The sequence below is a fragment of the Dromiciops gliroides genome, chromosome 1 (assembly GCF_019393635.1).
Source record: "Dromiciops gliroides isolate mDroGli1 chromosome 1, mDroGli1.pri, whole genome shotgun sequence".
NCBI lineage: Eukaryota > Metazoa > Chordata > Mammalia > Microbiotheria > Microbiotheriidae > Dromiciops > Dromiciops gliroides.
The window spans coordinates 546,601,214-546,614,100 of NC_057861.1; the positions used below are offsets into that span (position 1 = coordinate 546,601,214).

The 12,887-nt window shown below is 38.0% G+C and overlaps 1 protein-coding gene across 4 annotated transcripts in view; it reads right to left on the minus strand.

The window, feature by feature from the left end:
* The window catches only part of CCP110 (centriolar coiled-coil protein 110), a 30,627-nt gene that overhangs the window by 13,112 nt on the left and 4,628 nt on the right, over positions 1-12,887 (minus strand). For all 4 annotated transcript variants that reach the window (XM_043975902.1, XM_043975905.1, XM_043975901.1 and 1 more), the window contains exons 2-4: positions 12,687-12,842; positions 7,507-7,635; positions 1,185-2,844 (exon numbers count right to left, since the gene is read on the minus strand). In XM_043975902.1, the coding sequence (XP_043831837.1) occupies positions 1,185-2,844; positions 7,507-7,635; positions 12,687-12,827 (1,930 nt within the window). In that variant the 5' untranslated portion in view covers positions 12,828-12,842. The remainder of the gene's footprint in view (positions 1-1,184; positions 2,845-7,506; positions 7,636-12,686; positions 12,843-12,887) is intronic.

The window sequence follows — 12,887 nt, forward strand, 5'->3', positions numbered from 1 at the left end:
TTAGAGATTTTCATGATAGATAATATCAAGCTATTACAATGGTTCTCTCACAATTTGTTCTGAATATGTCAAATGGCCTAATTTACTCTATTCCTATCAAGCTTTTTTGTTAGCAATGACAATTATAAATGTCAAGCATCAAAATCTTTGATACGGTATACTTTATATTGTAAGACTGAAAAAAAGGGACATTAAGATAAAGGTTTTGATAAGACAGGATGGGGGAGAGAAAAATAATTATAATCAACAAAAAAATTATTCCATTTGGATTAAGCATTAAGCAGACTATGCTTTTGACATGTAATACAATTCTCTTTCATTCTCAGATGTCAAATGATTTCATATAGAGCCATTTTTTCATAAAAATGCTACAAACGTGTCAAAATCAACTAGCACTTTTACAATTCACATTTTAGAAAATACCAAGGGCTATAAATGTTGTGCTAAATTTCACTTAACATCTCTACACACTTGTATTATAATTCCTGACCTTTTGTAATTTCTCTTGTTCTTTCTCTTGCTGAACAAAATGGGGCAGTTAGGTGGCACAGCAGATAAAGTACCAGCCCTGGATTCAGGAGGACCTGAGTTCAAATCCAGCCTCACACTTGACACTTACTAGCTGTGTGACCCTAGGCAAGTCACCTAACCCTCGTTGCCCCGCCAAAAAACAACAAAAAAAACCCCCCAAAACCCCCCACAGGATATTTCTAGATGAAGTACACACATTTTTATTTATAATTTCTTGCTCTAATAATTTGATGTCAGTGTTTACTGAAGTAGTCAATGCCTTGCAAATTTAGCAATGAACATCATAGAAAACAGAGCTAGCAACTATAGCCCAAATGGAAGTGTACCAGATTCAAATCAATAGAAGATGTTCTATGCAAGACCTTTATTTTGTCATTAGGGATATCTCATCTCTAATACCATTACAGTGTGGACATGACATGGACCTCAAATAAGTACCTAAGTTTCATAATCTAATTAAGAAAGTCCATATGAATACAGAAAAACTCATTAAATGACAAAGTTGATCATTATAGACTGTCTTGCCTATATATCATGATGCGCAGATTAGAACAACTGCTTCCTTCAGAACTTAAACTAAAGAGATTTATGATAACATTGCCATTTGGTACGTGGTTAGCACCAACTGCATGTAAGTTCTCGAGTACCCTTACCTCTGGAACTAATTTCTAACATCTCATTCTTGTTCATGTAGACACATCCCTTGGGAAATCTTTTTTCCTGTATCCGTCGTCTTTCCCGTTCCACTGTCCCTGTTAGGATATAAGGGCTGTTTTCTTTTTGCAAGCCGTCAACATCCAAATCAAGTCTCCGCTTAACCTTCTCGAAACTGTTTTCCACAAACTGGTCATTTCCACAGGACCCATTCGGTGTATCCATCTGCTGTCTTTTATTCTGGCATTGCATCAGTAGTGGGGATGGGTTTTGTACATCGTAAGATTTATTCAGTTCCACTTGTGAATTATAGTTTTTTTCTAACACATGAGTTGGCTTAATTACATTCATTATTCCACACGTTTGACTTGCTATACACTGACTTGTTGCATATGGCTCGTGCAATTTTGGAACTATAGTACAATTATTGTCTGTTTTATGTGACTCTCTCTCATTAGATGTTATTTGACCCTCCATTGTAGCAGTTACATGAATGACTTTGTTTTCTAATTGGCTGATTGAATGTTGACATATTTCATTTGATTTACCTAAGACTGATTCTTCACCTCCAGTTTCAGACACATTTTTGCTGACAACATGAACTTTGCTAGAACAAGCTTCAGTTAAATCAATAGGGAATTTTGGCACAGACTCAGGTATATCTGTTTTTTCATTGACATCTTGTATGATTAAATCCACAGCCCTTCCTTTTTCCTTGGGACTCAATTCATAGGCATTGACTGGGTTATTTATAAGTATGTGACCTGTTGATGAAGACTTAGGTCGTCTCCGATGCATTTTAGGACTCACACTTGGCTCTGGACTAGGTAACTTGGCATAGGAACCTGTAAAACTTTTGACCACACTACTTTCAGGATCATATTTGGAAGTGATTTTAAAATCTTCATCTTCATCCGAATCCAAAAGAGTTGGCGTGCCCATTCGCACAGGTATGTCTGCTTTGGAGAAGCTTACCAAAGCTAAAGCGCTCATGTTGCTCATCTGGGTGGTAGCACTTTGGAGAAGAATGTTTGATTGATTAAGGCTTGGTTTATCAAGGGAAACTGAACTACAACTTTTGCTTATAAACCTTGTATTCTCTTTCCCAGAGTGGCTCATCTTAACAGCGTCATTCTCTTTGTCCGAGTGGCTCTCAGAACTGCAATTCTTTGAGTTATTTCTCATGCTGCGACGAGTTTGTTCTCGTTCTATATATTCCTTTGACTTTTTCATAAGATTCTGAAGGCTCATCATATAAGGATCTGAGGGGGCTTCCTCGACCAGGGAGGGCTCCAATTCTCCTTCTCTTTTGGGGATCTCATCTACAATCAGAGTCTTCTGTGAGGTATCTGAAGATGTCTCTGTAGAATTTTCATTTTCCAACAAATTAGGATTAGGGCTGTCACTTTGTTTGACAGAAATGCAAGTTCCTATACCTTGATCTGACTCTGTCCCATTCAATTTTACTTGAGCGGTGGTATCAGAAGGCAAAATTTCAATAGTCTCTTCAACCTTTTTTGAGGCAGACTCTTCAGGAAGACTTGGCAAACTATTGTTTGGAAGTATAGTGGGATCATCCAAGTCTCTAACTTCTGAATTAAGGTAAACTTCTTCAGGTTCCCACCGATCAAAATCACTTATATTTGGTGCTTTTCTGACCTGCAAAGAAAAATGTGAAAACTGATTATTCTAGTTATAGAAAAATGCTGTTTAAGCTTTATGTTATCCAACTGATATAGGTCAATGTGTATTTCTTAAGCACCTACTGTAAGCCAGGCACATTAATAGAAGCTGGGGTCATAAATAAAAAGAATGAAACCATCCCTATTCACAAGAAGCTTAAGTCCTAATGGTGGAAACAAAAAAGTACATATAAAAATATATATAGTATAACCATAATACGAATAAACATATACAGAGCAGTTAAATACAAGGAAGTTGGGGGGAGGGGGGCAATCAGCAGTTGGGTGGATAAGAAAAGGCTTTATACAAAAGATAGAGCTTAAATTGCACCTTAAAGGAAGAGAAGGACTCTAAACAGTAGAGATACGGAGGGAATACACTGCAGACATTTGGGAGATGGAGTTTCATGGCAAAGGAAAAGAAAGGCTAGTTTGGCTGGACGGCAGCATTGTTGTTGTTTGTCCTTGGTTCTCGAAGAGGACCAAGGACGTCAGGAGGGTGATGTCTTGACTTGCAAGTGAACTGGATTTAAGTGAGGCAGAGCTGTGCAAAGTCATCAGCCTCTCTCCTCCAAGGTTATCTGAGTCCAGTGGCAAGACATAGATCAAGATGACTGGCAATGACCCCAGATGTAGTGAGAGACCTTGGCCTTTTTGAGTTAAGGTTCTTCCCAGGTCTTAGTCTGAGGCAACACCCATTCAGTAATTTAAGACTAGGTAAGAAATGAGGCAAAAGATGGCCTAATTTGCCTACTCAAAAAAAAAAATCAAACAGACAAGGGAAGACTCTCAGGGTTTCTGATCAGAACAGAAATGATTGCTATTAACACTTACTCTGAGCCATCAAAACCCAAACAATGACCAAGTGAGATGAGGTCAGAAAGATAGATAAGGAGCTGGCTGTGTATGGCTTTTAAAGTTAAACAGTGGAGTTTATTTTTGATCTTAGAGGCAATGGGGAGCCACTGCAATTTCCTGAGTAGGGGAACCACACCATCATATCCGGGGTTAAAGAAAAATACTTTCACAGCAGAGTGTAAGATGCACTGGAGCAGGGAAAGATTTGAGGAAGGAGACTAATGAGGGGGAACATTGCAATTATTTAGGAGAGGGCTTGAACTAAGGTGGCAGTTATGTGAGTGGATAGATGAGGCAAAATGCGATAGATGTTGTAAAGGTAGAAATGGCAAGATTTGGCAAATGATTAGATGGGATAAAGGAGTGTGAAAAGTCCAGGATAATGCCAAGGTTATGGACGTAGGATACTAGAAGGATGGTGATGCCTTTGACAGAAAAAAGAAAGTCTGGAGGAAAAGGGGAAGGTTTGGAGGGAAAGACAATGAGCCCAGTTTTAGAAATGGTGCTTAAGATGACTCTGGGGCATACAGTTTAAAATTCCACTAATTTAAATTTCCACTAAGCATTCAGTGATACAGAACAGGAGCTCAGAGAAGACAGCTGGGCTAAATACACAGATCCCCAGATAGGAAGGATAGTCAAAAGCATGTGGGCTGATGAGGTTATCAAGAGAGAGAAAAAGTGTGGAGGGAGAGGTCTAGGGCAGAACCTTGGGGAACACTCCTAGTTCAGAAGACAGCCACAGATTACCTGAAGCAGCAGATGGATCTGAAACCTATATAAGAGGACTCCACTAATCAGGCTAGATTGTGGGTTTTTGGGGTTGGTTTTGTGGGGCAATGAAGATTAAGTGACTTGCCCAGGGTCAAGTGTCTGAGGCCGGATTTGAACTCAGATCTTCCTGAATCTAGAGTAGGTGCTTTATTCACTGTACAACCTAGCAGCCCCTAGCTAGATTGTTTAAAGAACAAGATGAAAAGTCTTATCTAAGTCAACTTAAATATGTGTCTATATATTATGCACAATTACATTTGTCTTTATTAAGGAAAAAAATCAGCATTATCAAAGATAAATGCTACTTACTATTCTTAAGAGAATTTTTTCAACTGTGTGATGGCTATGTTATCATAGTAATATTTCCTCCCATGATAACTTTCATATTGGGATACCAAAGCATAACATAAGCTATTAGTCATACAAAAGTGATGCTTTATAAGAAACTAACGTGTAAAGTAACTCGATGTTCAAAATAACTGATTCTTTAGAACAAAACTACAAACATTCTATAAATTGTGATTGAGGCAGCTAGGTAATACAGTAGATAGAGAGCGCTAGACCTGCAGTCAGGAAAGCCTGAGTTCAAATCTTGGCATAGAAACTTACTAGCTGAGTGACCCTAAGGATGTCACTTAAATTCTATCTGCCTCAAGTTTTCTAATCTATAAAATGAGGGTAATAATAGCCCCTAACTCCCAGAGTTGTTTTGAGGAACAAATGAGATCATATTCTTATATATAAATGTTTGTTGTTGTTATCATTCTTATTGATTAAACAGACTTAACAAATGCTTATTCAAAGTTTAGTAATATCTCAGTATTAACAATTATTTACTTAAGGAAAACAAGGCTAAACCATAATCTGGCAGTGTTTAAAAACAACTAGAACTGGGTTCTTAAATTTTCTGTGTTATGGAACCCTTCAGCATTCTAATGAAGCCTAGGGCCTTTCTCAGAATAATGTTTTAAAGTACATAATATTAAAAAGATACACAACACATGATATTTTTTTTTTAATTTATGGACAGCAGGTTAAGGACCCTTGTACTAAAGAAGGTATTTCTGGATAAGGAGATATGTAGAGATCACATGCAAATAAATAAATAGCAAACAATACTAAAAATGAGTAAAATATAAACGCAAGAAAACTTTCACAGAGCACATTAAAATAACATCTTGAGTCCTAGATATTTCCCTCTGGAAAGATGCAGATGCATAATTGGCAAATATAGCTTGAACTAGAATGTTTTCTGATACCAAGCAAGTTTGACTATAACAAAGGGTGCTGCCACCCATGTCTCCTAACGGCAGAGTATCTAAAATAGGACAACACATACTCCCCTCTTACCTTACAAATCCCCAGACATAATGGTTTCCAGGCAGTAAGCAGTAAACATTACAACAATACCACCTTGTTTCCATACATAGAAGGAAAAATAACTATATCCATACTTAGCACAACAGAGCTAGAAGGGACATAAGGGGATTCTTTAATTTCACACTACTCTTTTCTCACCATTTTACTGAGGAGGATACTGATAGCCACAGAAGTGAACTGATTTTGTTCCAGGCCCCAAAGTTAAGGTCAAAGCTAGGCCTGGAAAGAACCCAGGTCGTCTGGCTCCCAGTCCAGTCCACTTTGACTACACTATATAACAGTTAAAGCAAATCCTCTACCTGCTCACTAAAACCATGGACAGATCTGCAGTTCTAAACAGCATGGATTATTTTGCCAGAGTAACCACAACAGCCAATAGTTTTATCTCAAATGATGCTTATTTTTTCAATAAGCAATAGTATTTTTTTTTAAGTTTTCAACATTCATTTCTGTAAGATTTCGAGTTCCAAATTTTTCTGCCTCCCCAAGACAGCAAGCAATCTGATATAGGTTACATATGACTTGAAGTTTTGATTATAGTAGATAACATTTTTTAAAATTGTGCATTTTCTATAAAATATCTGAACCTGCATGATTCATAAAAATAATCTGAAGTGCCAATATTTCAAAGGTTCATTTAAAAGAGATTATTCTCTAACTCTAATAATCCTATTTCTATCGTGTAATTTATTTTGGTAATCTTTTGAAAACAATAACATTCAATTTTCTTTTTAATTGTTTACAATATTAACGTCATAGCCTACATGACAACTGATTATAGGTATATATGTGTTTTGTGATTTTAGAATTTATGATGTGTACTGACTAGGTTGATTACTATTGTTATGAAACTTAGCTCAGATAAACATCAGTGAGTTTATCAGTTACCCAGTGATATCCTAAAACATGATGCTAATATCAACTGGAGTGTGCAATTACACAGGTCCAACCACAAACCCTGGGGATTAAGAAAACAACAAAATACGTAACCAGCAGCATTAAGGTACTGAACATGCTGGCAGCTGCTGGGTTTGTTTTTTTCAAAGGGAGAGCCTTTATTTCATTTGTAGTGCTTGTTTACATGGCCTTTCAAAAGAAATGCAGTGCAGTAAAAGAGTTTTAGAATTAATTGCAAATGGTAAACAAAGCAAATAAAATAGCCCCCAGCTACATGTAGATAATTCTATCTTCTATTTCATTTACATTCACAGAAATTGTCCCTGGGTACTCAAGAGCATAATTTTACCTAAAATGAGTTTCTATGGATTATTTACCTTGTCAGAGAATGAAAATGAGATTACTGGTCAACTGGGAGAGCCAACTAATAAGTACAAAAGTAAACCTCAGTAAATACATCCAGGAATTTGCAACTAAACAGCCAAGTGTTTTACAATAGTAACAAGACCCAAACAATAGCTATTATATTCGTGTATGGGCCCCTTGTCTAACCATTCACTGATCTAAGTACTAGTCATCAGTCATCACTTAGAAACAAGCACATTTTTTGTGCAGATATAGAAAAAAAATCACAAACTGTGACTTCTCAAACATGATGGTTAACATAGTGGATCGTTAACAACCTAAGAATTATAAATAAATATCTTGGGGAACTGACTTTATCACACACCTGAACATTTTCCAGAATCTCCTGGACACGATTCAGTAAGGCTTTCTTCCTACTAATCTGTTTGCGTGCTTCTATGTCAAGTGCTTTCTGCTTCTCTTGCTGCATTTCTTTTCTTCTCTCAACATTGAGCTGTGAAATATAATAGCAAAGTATTTAGCAAAGTATTTTTTTTAGTAGCAAAAACACGATATGATCAAGGAGAAATTTTAAAACCAGTCAGTAACAAAACCAGTGGCTAACAAAGTGACTAAATAAATCTGTAAAAACTTGTTCACTTTTATCAAACACTCTTAAATGAGCCAGATATTAGACATTTTTACATCATTGAAATGGCATTAAGTTCCTGTTCTCAGTTAAATATGTTAAATCCATCAATTTTTATTCCCTCATTGAAATGTTTTACCCATTTTTGCCTTTAAAATAAACTACAAATAGTCCCGATAAAGAAAAAAGACAAAAAGATCCTATTTGTCACTATTCCAGAGAAAATGTATTTCTAGTTCTTTATCTTTGTACATGTCAGTAAAAAGGTACAGGATCTGAAATAAAAACAAAAGCTACCAATCTTCAAATCAAAACACCTATGAGGCTTCACTAGATACCCAGCAAATTGGCAAAGATGACAAAAGATATAAATATTAATTTAGGAAGGGAAGTAGAACGGCACGCCTTTTATGGAATTGTAAATTAACCCAACCATTACAGAAAGCAATTTGTAATTATGTTAAAAACAAAAGTTACTAAAATGCCCAAACCCTTCAGCCCAAAGATCCCATCACTATAAGGCATATACTTCCTGGAAATCAAAGACAGAAAGATACCAAAATGTTCATAGCAGGGTTTCATTTGTTTTTGTGGTAGCAAAGAACTGGAAATTAAGTAGACACCTAACAATCAGGGAATGACTAAACAAACTGAATGTAATGAAGGTAATGGAATTTTATTGTACAATAAGAAATGACAAAAATGAAGGATGCATGGGAAAACGTATATAAAACTGATGCAGTGTGAAGCGTGCAGAACAGGAAAAACTATACACAGAAACAATGTAAAAAGAAAGAACAATAAAATAATGAATGAGAAAGCATTTATTATATGCTTACCATGTGCAAAACACTGAGGATACAATAAAATTAAATGGAATACTGTGTAATTATAATGATAAGCTTGGCCTCAGAGGATAGCTAAGTAAATGTAACGCCCCCTTCATTGCACAGGCAGAAACTGCAGAGTGTGAAATACCATACATACTGACAGACAGAGTCAATATGAAGAGAGTTTAAAGGCCTAAAAAAGCTTATAAAGGAAGACTTTGCATTTGATTCTAGATATAACAGGGGCCCACTGAAATTTAATGGAGCAAGGGAAAGACATAATAATAACTAACATTTAATAATTCTTTAAGGTTTGCAAAGTGATTTACATACATGATCTCATTTGAGATCGTGCTATGGTCAGACTTCATGCCTTAGGACTATCACTTTGGCAGCTATGTATAAGAGGAAGAAACTTGAGGCAGGGACACCAATCGAAAGGATATTGTAATAGTCCAGGTAAAAGGTGATGTGGGCCCAAGCTAGGGTAGTATTACTTATTGGAAAGAAGAGAAGAGATGCACAAGATGGTTTTAAGGTAGAACTGACAAGTCTTGGCAACATATCTTGGTAAGGAGTAATGAGAAGCTGAGGATAAATAACTGAGGTTGCAAACTTGTGTGACTCAAAGGAAAGTAGTACCCTCAGTCGAGAGAGGGAAGTTTGAAAAAATAATGGGTTCAGGAAAGATGATAATTTCCTTCTGCTTTATGATCCCTACTACATTGTTTGTTATCGTTCCTCAGCTTCATTGTGGTCTCTCATCCTTCTACCTCTCACATCTTTCCCAGGCTATCAACCCAAAACTAGCTACCCTCTTCTCTCTTCCCTATCTCGACCCCTCAATCTAACTCTATGCAGTCCTCTATACTCCCTTGCCCCACTGACCTACTGCCAATCATTCCTTGCCAAACCCCAACCCAAACTCCTACCATTTGTCCCCTCTGCTCTATTCCTGTGCCGCTGACATGAGCTGGACAAAATCACAAAACTGTGTTCATGGCATCCATCCCAAATCTATGTTGTATGATCTCAACTGGGACCCTCCCTGTAGCAAGGCAATCTTTTATACTTTTCTAATTAATTCACACACAAACCTCCACCTTCTCACCATGACGACTGCTCCAAACCTTTTCATGCCCTTTCAAGAAGCTCATGGTACCCTTTCTCCCTATACTATCAACTGAGAACCTTGCCTCATCTATTGTTGTTTAGTCATTTTCACTTGTGTCTGACTCTGTGACATACTCCTTTGGGACTTTCTTGGCAAAGACACTAGAGCACTTCATACTTCCTTCTCCAGCTCATTTTACAGATGAGGAAACTGACGTAAAGAAGGTAAAGTGACTTGTCCAGCGTCACACAGCTAGTGTCTGAGGCCAAATTTGAACTCAGGATTTCCTGACTGCAGGCCCTGCAATCTATTAACTGTACCACCCAGCTATCCCAATCTTGCCTCATACTAATTTGAAAAAAATTAGGCCATTCATCGACTTTATATCACTTAAATGTCTTTCCCAACATCTCCTTCATCAATCTCACATGAAGAGGTAATCCTTCTCCTTGTCAAGGCAGATCCCTTTAACTGTGCAAATGATCCCATTTCATCACACCTTCTTCAGAAGACTGCCTCTCTTTCATACCTACTTTCTCACTAAGCTTCAATTTCTTCCCATCTGCTGCCTAAATACATCCATTTCCTCCATTTTAAAAAAAGCCATCCCTGCTATCTGTTTTCTTCTACCTTTCCTCCCTTTTAGTAGCTACACTTCTCGGGAAATCAATCTACATACAATCCATGCCTCCCACTTTCTCTCCTGTCACTCTCATATAAGCTCTCTGCAATCTTGATTCTGACTTATCATTTAACTGAAACTGCTCTCTCCAAAATTACCAATAATTTCTTAATCGCCACATTCATTGGCTTTTCTCTGTCTCTATCCTTCTTGACTTCTCTATGGCCTTTGATACCAACTATCACTTTCTCCTAGATACTCTCTCCTAAGTTTTTCTTTTTTTTCCCCGGGGTGGGGGGGTGGGGGGTGGGGGTGGGAGAAGGTCACACAGCTAGTACATGTCAAGTGTCTGAGGCCGGATTTGAACTCAGGTCCTCCTGAATCCAGGGTAGGTGCTTTATCCACTCTGCCACCTGGATGCCCCCTCTCCTAAGTTTTTCTTTTTCTTTTCAAATTTTTTGTTTTTTTGTTTTGTTTTGTGGGGCAATGAGGGTTAAGTGACTTGCCCAGGGTCACACAGCCAGTGTCAAGTGTCTGAGGCTGGATTTGAACTCAGGTCCTCCTGAATCCAAAGCCAGTGCTTCATCCACTGCGCCACCTAGCTGCCCTCTCCTAAGTTTTTCAAACAGTTCTTTCTTCTGGTTTTCCTTTCACCTGTTTGAACACCCCTCAAGTCTCCCTTGCTGGTTCTTCATCCAGGTTGTGACTACTAACCATATGGGTTCCCAAGGTTCTGCCCTAGGCCTTCTTTTGTGTCTACCATCTTGCTTGGTGATTTTTAGCTCTAATGAGTTAAATTATGACCTATATGAAAATAACTCCCAGATCTTTATATGCAACCCTAGTCTCTTTCCAACCAACTACTTCTTAGACATCTCAAACTGCATGTTCTGTAGACATCACAAATTTTATACATTTAAAATGGAACTCATCTTTTCCCATAAACCCTCTCCTCTTCCTATTACTGTCAAAGCCATCACCCAGGCCAACAGTACTATCTTTAACTCCTCCCTCACACTCACCACATATATCCTTATCTGTTCTCAAGTCTTGTTTATTTTACCTTCACAACATCATTTCCCTTTCTCTCCACTTACACAATCACCACTCTGGCACAGGCCCTTATCATTTCACACTTGGCCTATTGCAGCAGCCTGATGGTGGGTCTCTCTTCTTATTCATCTTTTTTTTTCCCCCTCTCATTCATCTTTAACCCAGACTGCAAAAATGATATTACTGGGGGCAGCTAGGTGGCGCAGTGGATAAAGCATCAGTCCTGGATTGAGGAGGACCTGAGTTCAAATAGGGGCTCAGACACTTGACATTTACTAGCTGTGTGGCCCTGGGCAAGTCACTTAACTGTCACTGCCCCACAGAACAAAACAAAACACTTAAAAAAATGATATTACTAAAGCATAAGACTGACCATATAACCCCCAATAAATTCCAGTGAATCCCTATTACCTACAGGATCAACTATAAAATCCTCTGGTTTTTAAAAGCCCTTCACAACCTATCTTCTCAGGACTCTTATTCTTTTTTCAACCCACTTCATGTACAGTCCAGCAACACTGGTCTTCATGTTGTTCCTACCACATGACCCTTGGTCCCCAGACACTGTACTTTTTCCCTGTTACTGGTACCTCTTGGCTTCCTTTGAGACTCAGCTCAAGTGCCACCTTTTTAAAGAAGCCTTTCCTGATCCCACTCAAATTCCAAAGCTAGTATCTTTCTCTTTCTCTCTCTCTCTATCTAATATCTTGCATGTTCTCTCCTTCATTCAAATTCAAGCTACTTGTGCAGGGCCTCTATCTTTGCATTTCTTTGTATCTCCAGCACTAAGTCCAGTGGCTAGAACAAAATAAAAGCTTAATAAATACTTGCTGACTGAGCACTGCCATAGCTAGCATGTGTCAGAGGCAGGAAATGAACCCAGATTTTTCTGACTCCAAGGCTGTCCATCTCAGTATAATACCAAACTGGCACTACAGAATGAATTAACATGTTAAGGGGGGGGGGGTTGGCTCAGCTAGGTGGCGCAGTGGATAAAGCACCCGACCTGGATTCAGGAGGACCTGAGTTCATATCCGGCCTCAGACACTTGACACTTACTAGCTGTGTGACCCTGGGCAAGTCACTTAACCCCCATTGCCTTGCAAAAAAAAAAAAAACAACAAAAAAAACATGTTAAGAATGGATTCCACTGCCCTGGTTAGTGTGAAAGGGTGGGAGTAATGGGAACAAGTTAATTGACTTCATTTATCTAAAATATTAATGTTACCAAACAGACATTTATATAAGTGGAAAAAATATAACCTCTAGCCATCAACTGGAAATAAAGAAATTTTACCAATGGAGAAAGCACAGCAACTCCATGGAAACGAATGAGTGAAATATTCTCAGGTTGACTAGGTGGAAAAGTTTCTCCAGATAGTGACTCTCCCTGGATTCTGGTGAGGCTTTTCTCACAAAACTTCTCATATTCCTCCATTATCACGCAATTAAGCTGCAAGAATAAAAACAATATTAATGCTTCCTAAAAAAAAAAGCT